Raw genomic sequence first — 19,411 nt, 5'->3', positions numbered from 1 at the left:
GATCACCTACACCAGGTGATATTATGCCACCTAGTGGCCGTCAGTGATATAGCAGTGAAGTTTGCTCTTTCAAATTAAGTTTTTGGTTTGTTTTTGTTTTTTTTGTTAAAAACACACGACCAAGACAGGAAAACCACAGCACGGTACAGTACGGGCACTGCTGCAGCGTCCTCCAACTAACCAACCAACCAACAAAATGGCGGAAATTCCAACTGCAGCGCGACGTCTTAGGTCTGTAGTGTTTATGTGGCGGAGCTCCGCCCCTTCGAGCAGCAGCTTGCTGACGTCACTGCTAGGCGCGCTTCCATCGACGAGCAGAGAATTGGCGGCCTGTGGGCCCGGATCTTCGTTAGTACCGGAGGGGGCCGTAGTCACCGGGAAGACGTAGGCCGCCGCCATGGGCTTCTTGAAGTTAATTGAGATTGAAAATTTTAAGTCCTACAAGGGTCGGCAGATCATAGGGCCCTTCCGCAGGTTCACCGCCATCATCGGCCCCAATGGATCCGGTAAGTGCAGGACGTGGGCTGACAGCAGGTGATGGAGGGAGGGAGGGCCTGTGCTGTGGGTGACAGGGTCTGTGCACAAGCTACTGTTTGGCATACAGCTGAGGTGGCTGAATCCAGATGGGGTGTCCATGCAGGGCCCTTATGTGTTGTGGGTCAGGGGCGCTGCCGCCTCGGGAGGGGGGCGTCCGAGCCGGGCTGCCGCCCCGGGAGGGGGGCGTCCGAGCCGGGCTGCCGCCCCGGGAGGGGGGCGTCCGAGCCGGGCTGCCGCCCAGGGAGGGGGGCGTCCGAGCCGGGCTGCCGCCCCGGGAGGGGGGCGCCCGAGCCGGGCTGCCGCCCCGGGAGAGGGGCGCCCGTGTCGGGCTGCCGCCCCGGGAGGGGGGCGCCCGAGCCGGGCTGCCGCCCCGGGAGGGGGGCGCCCGAGCCGGGCTGCCGCCCCGGGAGGGGGGCGCCCGAGCCGGGCTGCCGCCCCGGGAGGGGGGCGCCCGAGCCGGGGTCTGGTGTATCTCTGGTGGTCATGCCTTCAGTTTCTTCACTTTGCATTTCTGTCTACAGGGAAATCCAATCTTATGGACGCCATCAGCTTTGTACTGGGGGAGAAGACGAGTAATCTGAGAGTGAAGACTCTTCGTGACCTCATCCATGGCGCTCCTGTGGGGAAGCCTGCCGCCAACCGAGCGTTTGTGAGCATGGTGTACGAGGAGGACAGTGGCAGCGAGAAGGTCTTCGCCAGGCACATCATTGGTAATGCAAGGAAACCTTCAGGACTGTGTAGTGTGAGAGGCTTCATCTTACATGCAATTCCTGATGAATGATATGATTTGCGCATATGTTGGGGGCCGCCCCTGTACCCACATCCCAAGGAGGAGGCATCTTTATTGCTGATGTCAATAAGTGGGTGGCTGCACATTTCAGGTCATTCTCCATTGGAAACAGAAGCCGCTCACTCCCCAGTCTTAGTGGTGCCCTCTCTAAAGGATATCTCCATCTTCGATCACCTCTTTATGCTGTGTGCTCAGTTGAGTCAAATAGTTTGTAATGAGTTTAGTTACGTCTGTTATGTAATCCAGAGCTTCATTCACAATTCTGCTTGTTGTCTTTGGAATCAGTTGACCAGCTGGTCACCGGGCACAGCAGTTGGGTTTTATGGGAGTTCAATGTTGAAGGCCTATCCTAAGGATAGATTAGTAGGGGTCTGTCTCCCAGCACCCCCGCCGGTCATCTGTGCAAAGAGGTCGCAGGGCTCCAGCCTCCTCTCAGCATACCAAGCACAGCGCCATACAGTGCTTTCGTGGCTCTGCTTGGTATTGCACTTGAATAGGACTGAGCTAAGCCTTGTCTGTGTCACCAATCAAGTGACGTCACTGGCTTAGGAAAAGCACTATGGCCTCTTTAAACAGCTGATTGTCAGACCCCACCGATCAGATATGAATCGCCTATCCTGAGGATAAGCCATCAGTATTGTACTCCCGGGAAACCCCTTTAAGCTGGAGCAGGACAGTTAGGTGTCATACATAACTGGGCTGTGGAAGGATTATACTCCCTAACCATCGCTGTGCAGAAATTCTCATCACAGACAATGGGGGCATATCGCCAGAGACCCCGCACCTATATCAAGAACGGAGCTCTGAATGTGGTGGAGGGCGCACTGCGCATGTGCAACCGCTCTCCATTCATTTTCTATGGGGCTGTCGAAAATAGCTGGCTTGGCTATTTCCATCAGGCCCATAGAAGTGAATGGGAGCGGTGGCCGGTCGAGCGTGGTGCGCTCCCATTCACTTCTATGGGGAGAGCGCTTGGTGGCGGCCGGACCAGAGTCTTCCAGCCACCACTTTGCGGGGCTCAATTCCCGATTAAAGGTGTGGGACCCGCAACTATAAGACATTGTCTGAGATGAGACAGCCCCTTTAATAGAAGAAATGCTGGAAGATTTCAGCTCTAGAGTCTGTAGAAATTGTGAATGCAGCTCTTGTCCCTGGCATCATAATTAGAAGCGGGTACTAATCCTTACTGTCACTGCTAGGTTTTTGATGGCAATTCCCACCTGTAAATTTAATTTTAATTGGTATAATTTATCCATTTTTATCTTGGTATTGTTTTTTGTTTATTTTTTTATAAAAAAATAAAAAATGTACAATGAAGGGGGGAAAAGTCTGTTTTTCACATTTATTTATTTATTTTAATAGCACAACGTGCAACTGAAATATTAAATTTTTTCTGCTTTTTGTAATGAACATTTTGATATAGGGGATGTATGGATTGTGGGGGCAGGGCTAGAAGCTGTGGTTCAGCGTGTGGTGAAATATATTGATTGTTATTACTATTTATTTAATTTTTTTTACACTGTGCACCCCCATAAGGTTTATAAAAGACTCTTGGGGGGACATAGTAGCCCCATTTACATGGGAAATGGAATCCCCCAGAAAGATTTTCATGTCTCTGTACAACCCCACTGCAGAGCCGATCTGGGTCTGCTAAGACCCAGCAGCTTTACCTGTCGCCAATTGCATGAGCACTGGGACCAGGACCTGATCTCTATTCACAGCATTGTGTATAGAGTGGTGGGGGAGGGCAGGGAGGTGAAAAAAACCGCCCCTGCCTTCCCTATTGTGGAGCCCTTCTGTCACTGACGGCAGGCGTCCCGATCCGGCAGCCGCACTTTTAGCGTGCAGCTACGATCTCTGCTTGTGCAGACTTGTATGCTGACCGCCAAGGCGTATATATAGTCGGCAAAGGGGTCAAGGTGCAACGCTGCTCCTGGAGACGTAACAGGTGTCTGCATTTGTTTTCTTGCATTTCTTAGGTGGCTCCTCTGAATATAGGATCAACAGCAAAGTAGTTCAGCTGGCGGAGTACAGCGATGAACTGGAGAAGCTCGGGATCCTCATTAAAGCCAGGAACTTCTTAGTGTTTCAGGTAAGGTGACCCTTGAGTTTACACATCTTCTGAAGCGTTACGTATGGCCTTGTGCACACAAGCGTGTTTTTCTGTGTTATCCGAATTTTTTGCACACTTACCCCTTCATTTCTATGAAGCCATGCACGCAGATTATAGAACGTGTCCTTATCCGGGTTTGCTTGTGAGTGATTAAGAGCCCCATCTCTAGGGCGGCAGCGTTACGGAGCTTCTAGTCGCACGTTTAACTTTTTCTGTGGATAAGTCTACGGGAAAACATCTGCAAAAAAATGCCACAAGCAGAGAAGGGACTAAAAAAATACGCCTGGAAAACTGTCCTTGAAATGGCACTATAAAAAAAAAAAACACATCGGGGGTCATTTATTCGTTGGTAGTGTTGAGCGAACTTCTGTTTTAAGTTCGGCGTCCGGTTAGCGGAGAATCCCGATATGGATTCCGAATTCCGTTGTGGTCCGTGGTAGCGGAATCAATAATGGCCGATTATTGATTCCGCTACCACGGACCACAATGGAATTCGGAATCCATATCGGGATTCTCCACTAACCGGAAGCCGAACTTTAGACGCCGAACTTAAAACAGAAGTTCGCTCAACACTATTCGTTGGCCTCTACATAACTTTGACGGATCCACCGCCGTTTTTAGCTAGCTAGCGTCCTTGCTGTCTTACATTTAGACTATTTTCTACGCCTAAACCAGGCATAGAAAATAGTAAATGAGACTGGCCCGTCTGTCTGCCCACTTTTTTAAACCTGGGCTGAGCGGGGAAAAGTCTCTGACTATTAGGCGTATTTCTGGCGCAGATTGCGGCGCAAAGTTCTGCTGCACTGAAATAAACAGTCCGGACTGCGGAGTCCTCTCCATTGTGATGGCAGAGCCGTCCAGACTGTGTATTTCAGCGCAGCCTTGACAGTGGGGGCATGGGGGACAGTAGGAAAATAAAAATTGGCAATCTGGACTCCTTATCTGCAGTACTATTGTATTACTGCAGGTAATAGTCGAAGATCATGCTGACAGATTCCCTTTATAGGGGTGAGCCCATCTCGCACATTGATGGAGAGGTGGGACCTATCTCTAGAACGGGGCTCTCAATGTGTATAGAGATCAAGTCCTGGTCCCAGTGCTTATGTGATTGGCGACAGGTAAGCTGCTGGGTCTTAGCAGACCCAGATCGGCTCTGCAGCCACCCTCCATTCACTACTATGGGAGTGCCAAAAATAGCCGAGCATCGGCTTGACTTATTTCCAGAACTCCCATAGAGCTGAATGGAGAAGAGGCCACACTTGCGCAGTGCGCTCTCCTTTGACTTCTATGGACGTTCCGGAAATAGCTGAGTGCGCACGGTGTGCTCTCCTTCACCTTGGGGCCTTGATCTAGACATAAGTGCGGGTCCTACTATCTGACATGGGTGGCATACCCTAGCCATATGGCACCAATGTGTGAGATGGGCCAACCCCTTTAAATAACTCTCTTCCACATGGTGTGTGAGAAATGTATGTGGAAATTGACCTGCAGTGGGGATTTTAAATTCTGTCACCGATTTCACTATTTGCGATGTTCAAGGTGAAATCCACATTGTACGTCAAAATCCACATGTAACTCTGGATCTGCTGCAAAATCCACGGCAGATTTTCTCTAGCAAAGTGTGTCCACGTGGATGTATGTCTTAGAGCAGTGGTTACAAACCTTCGGAAGTACAACTCCCAGCAGCTCTCAGGACATGCCAGGAGTTGTAGTTTGGTAACCCCCGCCAAGCCTCAGGTTGGAAGCCGCTGTAGTTAAAATGGCTTAGGCTTAGGTTTTGTTGAGAGATCCTGGTTCGATTCTTTGTTCCTCTGCCATTTTCCGCACTCTCTCTTATTCAGGGGGCAGTAGAGTCCATCGCCATGAAGAATCCCAAGGAACGTACCGCTTTATTCGAGGAGATCAGCAGGTCAGGCGAGCTGGCGCAGGAGTACGACAAGCGCAAGAAGGAAATGGTGAAAGCAGAGGAAGACACCCAGTTCAACTATCACCGCAAGAAGAACATTGCCGCTGAGAGAAAGGAAGCCAAACAAGAGAAGGAGGAGGTTAGACATTTCTGCTTGGTCTTGGCCAACGATAAAATGGAGCACTTTACATCCTATATCAACCTTGCCCCCCTCCGCTGATACAGTCCTCGGTCACATAGCACAACATTGATATGTGACTGACGGCTGCCTTTCCCTCTGTCCGTGTCGGTTCGTCACTAATCATGGGAACACAAGGGGCTTGAATGGAGTAAGATTGACAGCCTCTTTGGTCACACGATTGCTTATGTCCCGACAGAACGGGCGTCCAAAGGACTGGCTTAGTTTTATGCCTCATTCACACAGTCAGTGATTGTGAGCCAAACCACGAGTGGAGGCTACACAGACATGAGGTATAAGGGGAAGATCTGCACCTGCTTTTGGCTCCAAATCACTGACCGAACACTGAGGCGAGTAAGGCATTAGAACGAAGTACAAGCCCCCCACATGGCCCCCTGAAGTGTCTGATATAACTTTTTTCCTCCTATAGATCTAGAGCAGAGTTGCACAACCTTTTCTGATCCGAGGGCCACATTGCCATATTGAACCAGCCTCAGGCGCCGCAGTAGATCTTAAAGGGACATCAGTCACCTGAGACATTTATGGCATATAACATTTTTGCCATGAATGTCCGTTGGGTGCAGGTTCCACTTCAATATTCCCACAGTTAGGCTAATTCTCTTCTTCTATAGTCAGAGGAGGAGACCATGCATGCATGTGGTTCTCTGCATTATAGATTATGGCTGTTGTGGTCACAGCTTAGCATTTTACAACTCCCATAAACTTCACTGGAGAGACCCAAATCCATAGACGACCGCCTCTTATTCATATTCTCCTTTTGCGCAAGGGGCCCCCATTCTCCTGACGTATGGTGGACCATAAGTGATTGCACATCCCTGCTCCTGGACACGTGCCACTCCGTGTCTCTCTGACATGGACATGTTGGCTGCCAGACCCCGGAAATCATTGCCATGTCCAGATGGTTGGGGGCCGCAAAGAAGGGCACTGCAGGTCACATGTGGCCCCCGGGCTGCAAGTTGTGAACCCCTGATCTATAGGAATGTAAAACAAGACATTCTGATTGGCTGTAAAGCTTAACTACTTTGCCTTTTCCTGTATAAGGCAACGGTGTAATGATGTGCCTCTGTACACAGGCGGAACGATATCAACGGCTAAAGGATGAGGTGGCACGAGCCCAGATCCAAATGCAACTCTTCAAGCTTTACCACAACGAGTCTGAGATCGAAAAACTGAACAAGGAGCTGTCCACTAAAAACAAGGACATTGACAAGGATAAGAAACACATGGACAAAGTTGAAGAAGAGCTAAAGGAAAAGAAAAAGGAGCTGGGCAAGATGATGCGGGAACAGCAAGCCATAGAGAAGGAGATCAAGTAAGTCCATTTCGAGTTAGTTCCCAGGAATACATCTCACTTTCTACTTTTGAGACGTTTCAAAAAAACCTTTAAGCCTTTCTTTCAGTGCATGTTGCTCTTCCTTCCAACAACAGGGAGAAGGATGCCGAATTGAATCAGAAGCGTCCACAGTATATCAAAGCCAAGGAGAACACGTCTCACAAGATCAAGAAGTTGGAAGCCGCCAAGAAATCCCTCCAAAATGCCCAGAAACAATATAAGAAGCGCAAGGGAGATATGGATGAGCTGGAGAAGGAGATGCTGTCGGTGGAGAAGGCCAGGCAGGAGTTTGAAGAAAGGATGGAGGAGGAAAGCCAGAGCCAAGGTCGGGATCTTACTTTAGAAGAGAACCAGGTAATGGCCCACCTACTTACTACTAGCTCATTCTTTCTTATGGATGTTGGAAGTCTCCTCCTGACTTACTCCATTTGTGACCTGTTTGTCTTCTAGGTGAAAAAATATCACCGTCTAAAAGAAGAAGCCAGCAAAAGGGCAGCAACACTTGCGCAGGAGCTGGAGAAATTCAACAGAGACCAGAAAGCTGATCAGGATCGCCTCGATTTGGAGGAAAGGAAAAAAGTGGAGACTGAAGTATGAAGACTTTTCGCTTCTTTGCATCTTCAACCTGATGTGTGCCACAATAGGGAGCCGCTATCTTTGTCACTTGTATCCTAAACCTATTGTTATTCCTATTGTTAGGCGAAAATCAAGCAGAAGCTGCGTGAAATAGAAGAAAACCAGAAGAGAATAGAAAAGCTGGAGGAATATATCGCAACCAGCAAGTGGGTAGCTCTATGGGGGTCATTTATTAAACACCTAAATTAGGCATATTTCTGGCGCAGATTGCGGTGCAAAGGTCCTTCTCACTCTCACGCCAGGTCTAAAAAAAAAAAAAGTAGCCGGGGAAGGGGACGGGCCCGTCTCATTTACCATTTTTCTATGCCTGTAGAAAATGGTCTAAGTGTAAGACAGCAAGGAAGCTGGCTTACATTTAGAAGTGGCGGAGGATCCGTCAAAGTTATGAAGAGGCCTGCTCCAGCAGATCCACCGGCAGGTATGAGGCTGATTAAGACCAGCGTCTAAAAGCTGACCAGCCTGTTTTTTTTTTCCTTTTTTTTTCTTCGTCGATGCGTTCCAAGAGCTATAACTTTTTTAAATGTTTCTGTCTATATAGCTTTATGAGGGCTTGCAGAGGAGTTGTAGTTTTTAAAGGCGCCATTTTGGGGTACACATAACTTTCTAATTTTAACTTTTTATTAATTTTTTCTGGGAGGGAGATGGGAAAAACAGCAATATTGCCACTTCGTTTTTTACGTTACAAATTTTAGGGCATTCATTTTTCGGTATAAATAACAATATCTTTATTCTCTGGGTCAGTACGATTACAGTGAGGAAGAAAAACTTTTTTTGCATTTCCGCTTCCCAAGACCCATAACTTTCTTTTGTTTTTTGACTTGCATTTTTCATTGGTATAATTTTTGGAGTAAATAGTGCTTTTTGCTCTCAAGTTTTTTTCGGTGCCAACTAAGAATAAATTGGTAATTGTCTTTTTTCTTTAATTTTTTTTTTACAGCATTCACTGTAGGGGGATCATTTACATGATATTTATGTAGTCTGGGTCATTACGGACACGGCAATACCAAACATGGGGAAGTTTTGGGTTTTTTTGCAATTCTTTTTATTGAAAAGCGTATTTCCAATGGAAAAAAAAAGCATATTTTTTTTTATTGAATAAACGATGCTTTTAAAAAAAAAAAATTTAGACCACTTAATAGTCCCACCAGGGGGCTATAACAGAAAGCTTTTTGATTGCTTTTAAAATGCAATGCACTATCCCTATAGTGCATTGCATTTTAATGGCAATGCTGTTCTAACATTGGCCAGCAGGCTGCACTAGAGAGGCGCAGCCTGCTGGAAATTACTGAAGGCTGGTCTGGGACCTTCATCAGACCCCAAGCAGTCTTCACACACATCGGCACCCCACGATCGCATTTGCAGGGTGCCGATATGAGACAGAGGGAGTCTGCTCCCTCTGTCAGCACTTAACATGCGGCGGGCGCCATTGCCCGCAGCATGTAAAGTGTTAAACAGCCTGGATCAGCACTCCTGCCGGTCCGGGCTGTTAGAGCAGGGCCACGGCTCTCATAGTGACTGCTGTAAAAACATGTATGGGTGGTCACTAAGGGGTTAATAAATGTGCCCCTATGCGTTTCTTGTATTTTCACTTTAATCTGGCATCCTGTTGTAAGTGTGGCTGTGACTAATAGAGTTGATCCCATGTTCATATGTGCCCACATTGCTGAGAATAATGAAGTTTTAATATATGCAAATGAGTCTCTAGGAGCAACGGAGGCATCGCCATTACACCGAGAAGCTCTGCTCTCTTTGATTGACAGGTCCAGGCAGTGTAAACATGATCTCGCCTGCCTGGCTCTGTCAATCAAAGTGGAGGAGGCGTGGAAGTTGCAGAGAGAGCAGAGCCTCTGGGTGTAACGGCAACGCCCCTGTTGCTCCTAGAGGCTCATTTGCATATATTAAAACTTCATTTTTCTCAGCAATGCGGACACATATGAAGATGGGACCAACACAGATGTCTTCAGCTGTCAAGTGCACATGGAACAGGTCAGCCAGTGTCATAGGTACAAAACTGCTGACAGATGCCCTTCTGTGGGGGAGGGGGGGTGGTGTCAGCTTTTTATAAGTTCTTAAATCTCCCCCCTCCCTGCTGGTCTTGTGGCGTCAGGCATACTTATTTGCTCCCTGACGCTTCAGTCCAACTTTACATAGAGCGTAACGAAGGAGCCGGAACCTAGTGTCAGGGTGCAGGTAAGTATGCCTGACTCCACAGGTCCGGCCGTAAGGGGGAGAATTAAAAAAATAAATAAAAGCTCGACAGTCCCTCTAATAGGGAATAGATAAACCGTGAGACCATCCCTTTTAGTCATGGATTGGAGTTTCACTTACCCGATGTTTTTGTGCTTTTTTATTTAGGCAGTCTTTAGAAGAACAGAAGAATCTTGAAGAGACTTTAACTGAAGAAGTGGAATCGGCTAAGAGAAGGATTGATGAAATCAATAAGGAGTTAAACCAAGTCATGGAGCAGCTGGGTGATGCCAGGATTGATCGTCAAGAAAGCAGCAGACAGCAGCGCAAAGCAGAGATCATGGAGAGCATCAAGAGGCTATATCCTGGGTCTGTGGTAAGTCCGATAGACCAAAAGCTTCACTTCATATGTGATGGGACCTACCGTCGGGTATAAAGGCCTAAGTTAAGCTGTATCTAAGGAGGATCAGCCAGGCAGTAATGTTAAATCTATTTTGCCTTATCTCCTCAGTATGGCCGCCTGATTGACCTTTGCCAGCCAACCCAGAAGAAGTACCAGATTGCAGTAACAAAGGTGCTGGGAAAGAACATGGATGCCATTATTGTCGACTCTGAAAAGACAGGAAGAGACTGTATCCAGTATATCAAAGAGCAACGCGGGGAGCCTGAAACATTCCTTCCTCTTGATTATCTTGAGGTATGGGTTTGGTTTCCGTTATTCTAAGCATCGGTGACCTTACTTTCTCCATTATTCATAATGTTCAGTCTCGCTACTGCTGGTCACGTATTGTATCACTTCTTCTTCATTTTAGGTAAAACCCACCGACGAGAAGCTGCGTGAGCTTAAAGGGGCCAAACTGGTTATCGATGTAATCCGGTATGAGCCGCCCCATATAAAGAAGGCCCTCCAGTATGCTTGCGGTAATGCGTTGGTTTGCGATAATGTGGAGGATGCTCGTAGGATAGCCTTTGGAGGACATCAGAGACACAAAGTGAGTATTTTGCCCTTTTAGGTTTGTGCTTAACTGAGATTTGTCATCAGAAAATGAAATCATGTTTTATGTTAAAGGATAACTGTCATATTTTCATCAAAAAAATCTATTTTAGCACATGTTACTGCTGCAGCAGCATTATGCATAAAGCAATCTTTAGTTTCTTCACTTACCACTGTTTTCCTTGAGTTTTCCCCTTAGTTACGGCTGTTTTGAATCCTACACTATGAGGATCTTCTCAAGATGGCTCCTCTGCCAGTTCTCTGAGGCCAAAACTGCTTTCCCTCAGGTCACATACAAACTTGCTGTAGCCAGCAGCTTCCTGCCAGCCAATCAGATTGGATTACTGAGAGACACGCCTCCTCACTCTGAAGCCTAATGCAGGCATGCAGTGTGAAGGACCGCCCCTCTGTCTTCCTAGCCGGAGACAGACAAGTCCTAGCAACAGTCTTTTAAGGGACAGTGGACATTAATGAAAGCTGTTATTATAAGGTAATTACAGATCTTTTGGCAATCATTGACAGACTAACTCAGGTTTACATGCCTAGCTCTAATAAACTAGCAAATAAAATAAAAATGACAGTTATCCTTTAAACATATTTTTAAAGTATATATTTTTAGTGGTTATTTTAAATTTTCCTTGTCAATATCTATATTAAAAAAAAAAAAAAAAACACACCATACAATCCTGCAATTTTTGCACTACGCCTAATAGAAGACACCACTTATTGGTCTATACAGCAGTCATCTCATTATTACCTCAAGCAGGATTAGAATGTTAGATATCACCTATTACGTAGTTAAAGGGCTTCTGTCACCCCACTAAACTTTTTTTTTTTTTGGGTTAGTTTTAATCCCTATACTGCGATTTTTGCATACATACTGTAATTAATCATTTCGGTTCAGCAGATTATGTTAAAAACGTACTTTTAAAATATGCAAATTACCTTGCTACCAGCAAGTAGGGCGGCTACTTGCTGGTAGCAGCCGCATCCTCCTATCATAATGACGCCCACTCCGCATGTTGATTGACAGGGCCAGCGGATCGTCCTCTGGCTGGTCCTGTCTGCTATCAAGATCTCGCGCCTGCGCCGTAACGGTATTCAGTCGGCGCAGGCGCACTGAGAGGCGGACGCTCGCTTGGCACTCCATCCTCAATGCGCCTGCGTTGTACACCCGGAGTACACCCGGAAGAGAAGACGCCGGCATCGCTGGAAGGAGGCGGAGAGTCTGGTGACGTCGCTGGATGCTCGAATCAGGTAAGTATGTACATAATAAGCATGCTGCCACAAAAACCACCAACGAAATGGGAATAAATAATTTTATAAAAATGACAGTTATTAACACTATACCACCAACTATTATTAATAATAAATCTCTTCCGGGTGTACTTGATGACGTCATCGACGCAGGCGCATTGAGGATGGAGCGGCCGAGCGAGCTTCCTCCTCTCAGTGCGCCTGCGCCGACTGAATACTGTTACGGCGCAGGCGCGAGATCTTGATAGCAGACAGGACCAGCCAGAGGACGATCCCGTCCGTTGGCCCTGTCAATCAACATGCGGAGGGGGCGTTTTTAGGATAGGAGGATGCAGCTGCTACCAGCAAGTAGCCGCCCTACTTGCTGGTAGCAAGGTAATTTGCATATTTTAAAAGTACTTTTTTAACATAATCTGCTGAACCGAAATGATTAATTACAGTATGTATGCAAAAATCGCAGTATAGGGATTAAAACTAACCAAAAAAAAAAAAAAATGTTTAGTGGGGTGACAGAAGCCCTTTAACGCAGGATCCTACATTCACAGTAGGTGCCATCACAGCTTATGTGCTCCCTCCTGACCTCTGCACAGGTCACAGAGCATGCCCAGTAAACTGCTGTTAACAACTTAGGCAAGATGGCCGCCCCCGTAATCACGTTCAGGAAATAGAATTAAGAAAATCTGCCATCAGAAAATAAAAACAGATTAGGGAAAAAAAGGATGTGTCGCTATAGGGTTCTAACTTGCAGAAAATTTTTGGTGACACATTCCCTTTAGGGCTTATGCACACGGCCATTGCCCGGCTGTACCCGAATTGCGGCCTGCAAATAGCCTTGAATCGGTCAACAATCCGGAAGGAGCGGTCTGGAGCATGTTCTATTTTTTTTGCCGTGCGAACAGATCACAGACCCATTCAAGTTGAATGGGTCTAGATCCGTCTGCGGCAGCTGGACGAATGGTGCCTGTGCATTGGGGACCACAAATTGCGGTCCCCAATGCACGGAACGGCTGGCACAACTGTTTGAGAAGGCATCAGCACTCCTGTAAGCACGGCAGTCTTCTCCCTGCTCACCAAGCACAGCGCTGGACATTGTATAGTGGCTGTGATTGGTATTGCAGCTCAGCCCCATTCACTTGATTGGGACTGAGCTGCTTCTAGGCCACGTGATCTACAGTCAGGTCCTTACATATTGGGACATCGACACAATTCTAACATTTTTGGCTCTATACACCACCACAACGGATTTGAAATGAAACGAACAAGATGTGCTTTACCTGCAGACTGTCAGCTTTAATTTGAGGGGATTTACATCCAAATCAGGTGAACGGTGCAGGAATTACAACAGTTTGCATATGTGCCTCCCACTTGTTAAGGGACCAAAAGTAATGGGACAGAATAATCATCATAAATCAAACTTTCACTTTTTAATACTTGGTTGCAAATCCTTTGCAGTCAATTACAGCCTGACGTCTGGAACGCATAGACATCACCAGACGCTGGGTCTCATCCCTGGTGATGCTCTGCCAGGCCTCTACTGCAACTGTCTTCAGTTCCTGCTTGTTCTTGGGCATTTTCCCTTCAGTTTTGTCTTCAGCAAGTGAAATGCTCAATCGGATTCAGGTCCGGTGATTGACTCGGCCATTGCATAACATTCCACTTCTTTCCCTTAAAAAACTCTTTGGTTGCTTTTGCAGTATGCTTTGGGTCATTGTCCATCTGCACTGTGAGGCGCCGTCCAATGAGTTCTGAAGCATTTGGCTGAATATGAGCCGATAACATTGCCCCAAAACACTTCAGAATTCATCCTGCGGCTTTTGTCAGCAGTCACATCATCAATAAATACAAGAGAAGCAGTTCTATTGGCAGCCATACATGCCCACGCCATGACACTACCACCACCATGCTTCACTGATGAGGTGGTAAGCTTAGGATCATGAGCAGTTCCTTTTCTTCTCCATACTCTTCTCTTCCCATCACTCTGGTACAAGTTGATCTTGGTCTCATCTGTCCATAGGATGTTGTTCCAGAACTGTGAAGGCTTTTTTAGATGTCGTTTGGCAAACTCTAATCCGGCCTTCCTGTTTCTGAGGCTCACCAATGGTTTACATCTTGTGGTGAACCCTCTGTATTCACTCTGGTGAAGTCTTCTCCTGATTGTTGACTTTGACACACATACACCTACCTCCTGGAGAGTGTTCTTGATCTGGCCAACTGTTGTGAAGGGTGTTTTCTTCACCAGGGAAAGAATTCTTCGGTCATCCACCACAGTTGTTTTCCGTGGTCTCCCGGGTCTTTTGGTGTTGCTGTGGGTTTGTTGTGTTTTTTTTCAGCCTAATGATGGCTTGCTTCACTGATAGTGACAGCTCTTTGGATCTCATCTTGAGAGTTGACAGATACAGATTCCAAATGCAAATAGCAGACTGGAAATGAACTCTGGACCTTTTATCTGCTCATTGTAATTGGGATAATGAGGGAATAACACACACCTGGCCATGGAACAGCTGAGAAGCCAATTGTCCCATTACTTTTGGTTCCTTAACAAGTGGGAGGCACATATGCAAACTGTTGTAATTCCTGCACCGTTCACCTGATTTGGATGTAAATCCCCTCAAATTAAAGCTGACAGTCTGCAGGTAAAGCACATCTTGTTCGTTTCATTTCAAATCCATTGTGGTGGTGTATAGAGCCAAAAATGTTAGAATTGTGTCGATGTCCCAATATTTATGGACCTGACTGTATGAACGTGAAGTCACTTGACTAGGCGAAGCTGCGAGAAGGCCACGGCGCTCACAGGAGATTGTCTGGCGTCCCGGGTGTCGGAGATCAAACGGATATTTATTCCATGCAGATGTGTTGCAGAATCCTGCATATAGTCCACGGCACTTGCACCCTGCAGATATATCAAATCATTTGTACGTATTTTTATGTGGTTTAGGTACCTGCATAGAAATGATTCTAGAGGTGAGTTGTGAGTGAAGGCTCCCATCCTTTTCTAAATAAAGATTCCTCAAGGGCCCGGCGGCAGGATCGTTTCCTATTTGACCTGCGGGCTACAATCCATGATTTGGTTTTAGCTTACAAGCAGGGTGTGATAGTTTAGTGTCATTGCTTTCTGATACAGTAGAGCAGACGCTAATTTTCCAGTTATTTCTCGCAGACCGTCGCTCTCGATGGAACCTTATTCCAGAAATCTGGTGTCATCTCCGGAGGAGCCAGCGACTTGAAAGCCAAGGCAAGAAGATGGGATGAAAAGGCAGTGGATAAACTCAAGGAAAAGAAGGAACGATTAACAGAGGAGCTGAAGGTGAGTTGCGTGAACTTTGTCGTTGGAGATGGTTCTTCAGCCATTGATGATGATGATAGAGGAGCGGATCCATTGTAGTATTCTAGATCTGGCACAAACTCTCCTTGTCTTTTACAGGAGCAAATGAAAGCCAAACGTAAGGAAGCTGAACTGAGGCAGGTCCAGTCCCAGGCGCATGGTCTGCAGATGAGGCTCAAATATTCCCAGAGCGACCTCGAGCAGACCAAAACTCGTCACTTGGCAATGAATATGCAGGTACCAGTCCGACGTGTCTTTATTAAATGAATTCTTACATATAGACATGTTCGTAATGAGATGTTGTTCAACTGTTTTACCCGCCCAGGAAAAATCCAAGCTGGAGAGCGAGCTGGCCAATTTCAATCCACGAATCAATGACATAAAGCGGATCATTCAAAGCCGTGATCGGGAGATGAAGGATCTGAAGGAGAAGATGAATTTGGTGAGCCGTGGAGCTAGGCTAGCAGAGCAGAGTGGAGTTTACCTGCCTTAGGCTACTTCCACACTAGCGTTATTCTTTTCCGGCACTGAGTTCCGTCCTAGGGGCTCTATACCGGAAAAGGAACTGATCAGTTTTATCCCCATGCATTCTGAATGGAGAGCAATCCGTTCAGGATGTCTTCAGTTCATTCTTTTTGACTTTTCAGGGCGGAGAGAAGACCGCAGCATGCTGCGGTTTTATCTCCGTCCCAAAAAAACGGAACACAGGCATTTTTTTCCCATTGAAATGCTTTTAATGCTGGATCCGGCCCAAGTGTTCCGGCAAAACGGATCCGGCATTGCGGTCTGCGCATGCTCAGACCGCAAAAAATTTGAAAATTAATAAATGCCCCGGATCCATTTTTCCGGATGACACCGGAGAGACGGATCCGGTATTTCAATGCATTTGTCATGCAGATCAGGATCCTGATCCGTCTGACAAACGCCATCATTTTGCATGCGTTTTGACGGATCCGGCCTCTGCCGCAAGTGTGAAAGTACCCTTACACGGCCTGTACTAATAATCGTAATGTACACTTGTGCTTACCAGGTGGAAGACGAGGTGTTTGAAGAGTTCTGTCAGGAGATCGGAGTGCGCAACATCCGAGAGTTCGAAGAGGAGAAGGTCAAGAGACAGAATGAGATTGCCAAGAAGAGGTATTCACTTTCTCTGGATGATATAGTCCATTGAGCTGCTGCAAGTAACTACAGTGGGTCTTTCTATAAAATACACTACCTGTTATGTAACTTGAAGTATTGTTTTTTTCTCAAGCTTTTAGCTCATGGGTGGCCAACCTGTAGTTTTGCAACAGCAATATATCTACAACAGTCTTCATGGTGGGAGTAGTAGTTGCGCAGTGGCCTAATAGCCTCAGGTTGAAGCCTACAGATTAAGGGCTTATGCACCTGATCGTATTCTTCTTCATTGTGGTGTTCTTATTTTTTGTGGAACCAATCATTCCAACTGTGCCATGCACACATACGTATTTTTTCGGATCCGTGTGGCCATTCCACAAATGATAGAACGTGACCTGTTCTGGTCCATTTTGCAGACGAGAATAGGCATTTCTATGGATGGGAATGAGGAAAATGTGTAAATACGGACACGGTCGTGTGCATAAGGGCTTAGCTGGACAGCGATGACTCTGTGGCTTTTGTGTTTTTTGTTTTGTAGATTAGAGTTTGAGAACCAGAAGACCCGTCTGGGTATTCAACTGGACTACGAAAAGAATCAACTGAAGGAGGACCAAGGGAAGGTGCAAACTTGGGAGCAGTCTGTGAAGAAAGATGAAAATGAAATCGAGAAGATGAAAAAGGTAAGTGCAATGCTGTTGTTGTTAAAGCAACCACAACACAACTTTTTGCTACATATGACTTTGGCTGGCGCTCTGGAAATCAGTGTGATTGTCGCCAGGACTTAGTCATGTACTTGTACTTGTTTTCTAACATAGTAAATTCTTGCCAAAGTTTTAACTTCTTTGCCAGTCTTGTGCAGATGCGTTTGTCAGCAGTTTTTCCTTCCCCTCCTGGTTAGGCTTCATGCATGACCATAGCTGTTTCGGTCCACATAATCCGGATCCCAGCCATGTGCATGCCGCCATTTGTTTCTCTTTTTTTTTTTAAATCCCAAGTACAAATGTCCTACTCTTGTCCACAAAATGGCCAAGAATAGGGCATGTTCTAACGGTCTTTGCGGGACTGCGGAATGGACATACAGATGTGGACCACACACTGTGTTCTGTCAGCATCTTTTGTTGCCCCATGGAAATAAATGGGTCCACATCCAATCCGCAAAAAATAGAGATCGGAAGTGGACCGAAAATAGTCGTTAGCATGAGGCCTTAGGCCTCATGCACACGGCCGTGTTCCGCGGCCGAGAGCGGTCCGTGGTAACCCGGCCGGGATTCCTTCTGACAGCAGGAGCGCACGGCGTCATTGGTTGCTATGACTCCATGCGCTTCATGCCGCCGCTGCTGTACCGTGATACACTGGTATGATCTATACCAGTGTATCACTATACAGCAGCGGCGGCATGAAGCGCACGGCGTCATAGCAACCAATGACGCCGTGCGCTCCTGCTGTCAGAAGGAATCCCGGCCGGGTTACCACGGACCGCTCTCGGCAGTGGAACACGGCCGTGTGCATGAGGCCTTAGTCTGTTCTTTAGTAGAGAATAGACCGCCGACCACTTCTTGTTTCATTGCGTAGCAAGACCTAAAGCCCCGTGTGTACGTTAGTGCATGGTGAGCTCCCAGAGAGAAGTATCTGAGCAACTTGAATGTTTTCGCTCAATTCTTTTATTCCCCCACGAGGTAAGCTGCCTCCAGAGGTGTCTGGCAGTTGCTTTCTCTTCCCATTGAAAAACATACACGTTCAGCTTAACCAAGAGTATGAATAGAGGAGCTGGGAGAGATGGCGTCCAACCCAACACGGATTTGGCAGACAGCAGTGGAAGATGTATGGGCACCTTTTATAAGGGTTATCCAAGAATTCATATTGATGGCCTATCCGCAGAATAGGTCATCAATATTAGATTGGCGGCACCCTCGCCGGTAAGCTGTTAAAGGAGGCCGCCACGCCGTGATGTCACCGTACATCAGTCACGTGGCCTAGTTGCAGCTCAGCCCAAGTCAATGGAACTGAGCTGTAATACCAGGCACAGCTATTCAGTGTACGGCGCTGAGCTTGGAAAGCTGTCGGGAGACGGATGCGCTATCCAGAGTTCCGGTGAGCGCGGTGGCGGCTCCTTGAAACAGCTGATTGGCAGTTGTGCCAGGACTCCGACCCCGGTCAATGGGATAATGATGACCTATCTTGAGGAGAGGTCGTCATTATCAATTCCTGGATAACTTTTTGAAAGTTGTATGAGAGTCTGGAGCACTATTTCAGTGTAGTGTGTAGAATCCCTTTAACGCTACAAGTAGTCTGCGCTTGCAGAGCTTCCATTAAAGTGAAAAGTCTTTGTGGTCCGGGTCTGAATAGATAGACCTTGTGTTGAATGAATCTATTATGTTATCTAGGAGGAGCAAAGACACATGAAGATCATCGATGAGACGATGGCTCAGTTACAGGACCTCAAAAACCAACATTTGGCTAAAAAGTCTGAAGTGAATGACAAGAATCATCAAATGGAAGAGATCCGCAAGAAGCTAGGGGGCGCCAACAAGTCAGTATATGCCTCTCCACCCGTTTCTTATTGATCTAAATATCTTTAAAGGAGGTCTTTTTTTTTTTTTTTAGAAAATCCCAAAGTCTTCTTACTCCTTTCCTCAGGATTTACCCGTCTGTCGCAGATGCTGCTGCTGTCTCTGCTACACTCAGACTGGGTGCAAGCTCTTCCTCTCCGATCCCAATTGGATGTGTTCCCAAGTCTTCCAGATCAGTATCTGCAGCTGAACTGGAAGACTCGGGAACACATCTGGTCGGGGCCTGAGCAGAAAAGCCCACGAAAGTTCTGCGGAGACGGTGTCATTGGCAACACGATGGACAGGTGAGCACCGAGGAAATGTTCTTTCGTCCACAGGTGAGAAGACTCTGGGATTCTCTTCCGGCGAACCCCTTTAATCTATTTAGGGTGTTTCTGCTTCTTGGACAGAACTGATTTCTCAGTTTGAATGTACAGACTTCCTGTGAAGAAGGGCTTTTGGGTACTCCCAT

At 46.8% G+C, this 19,411-nt stretch overlaps 1 protein-coding gene across 2 annotated transcripts in view; it reads left to right on the top strand.

The window, feature by feature from the left end:
- Positions 1-273: 273 nt before the first annotated feature.
- Positions 274-19,411, top strand: part of SMC1A (structural maintenance of chromosomes 1A) — a 32,480-nt gene continuing 13,342 nt past the window's right edge. For both annotated transcript variants that reach the window (XM_040405151.1, XM_040405150.1), the window contains exons 1-17: positions 274-506; positions 1,059-1,247; positions 3,307-3,419; positions 5,282-5,485; positions 6,619-6,857; positions 6,974-7,232; positions 7,329-7,469; positions 7,578-7,660; positions 9,870-10,077; positions 10,213-10,398; positions 10,514-10,693; positions 15,110-15,256; positions 15,374-15,511; positions 15,600-15,716; positions 16,305-16,411; positions 16,929-17,070; positions 18,775-18,920. In XM_040405151.1, coding sequence (XP_040261085.1) covers positions 398-506; positions 1,059-1,247; positions 3,307-3,419; positions 5,282-5,485; positions 6,619-6,857; positions 6,974-7,232; positions 7,329-7,469; positions 7,578-7,660; positions 9,870-10,077; positions 10,213-10,398; positions 10,514-10,693; positions 15,110-15,256; positions 15,374-15,511; positions 15,600-15,716; positions 16,305-16,411; positions 16,929-17,070; positions 18,775-18,920 — 2,708 coding nt within the window. In that variant the 5' untranslated portion in view covers positions 274-397. The remainder of the gene's footprint in view (positions 507-1,058; positions 1,248-3,306; positions 3,420-5,281; positions 5,486-6,618; positions 6,858-6,973; positions 7,233-7,328; positions 7,470-7,577; positions 7,661-9,869; positions 10,078-10,212; positions 10,399-10,513; positions 10,694-15,109; positions 15,257-15,373; positions 15,512-15,599; positions 15,717-16,304; positions 16,412-16,928; positions 17,071-18,774; positions 18,921-19,411) is intronic.

This window comes from Bufo bufo, chromosome 8 (genome assembly GCF_905171765.1).
Source record: "Bufo bufo chromosome 8, aBufBuf1.1, whole genome shotgun sequence".
In the NCBI taxonomy this organism is placed as follows: domain Eukaryota; kingdom Metazoa; phylum Chordata; class Amphibia; order Anura; family Bufonidae; genus Bufo; species Bufo bufo.
This window is presented reverse-complemented; position numbering and strand designations above follow the sequence as displayed.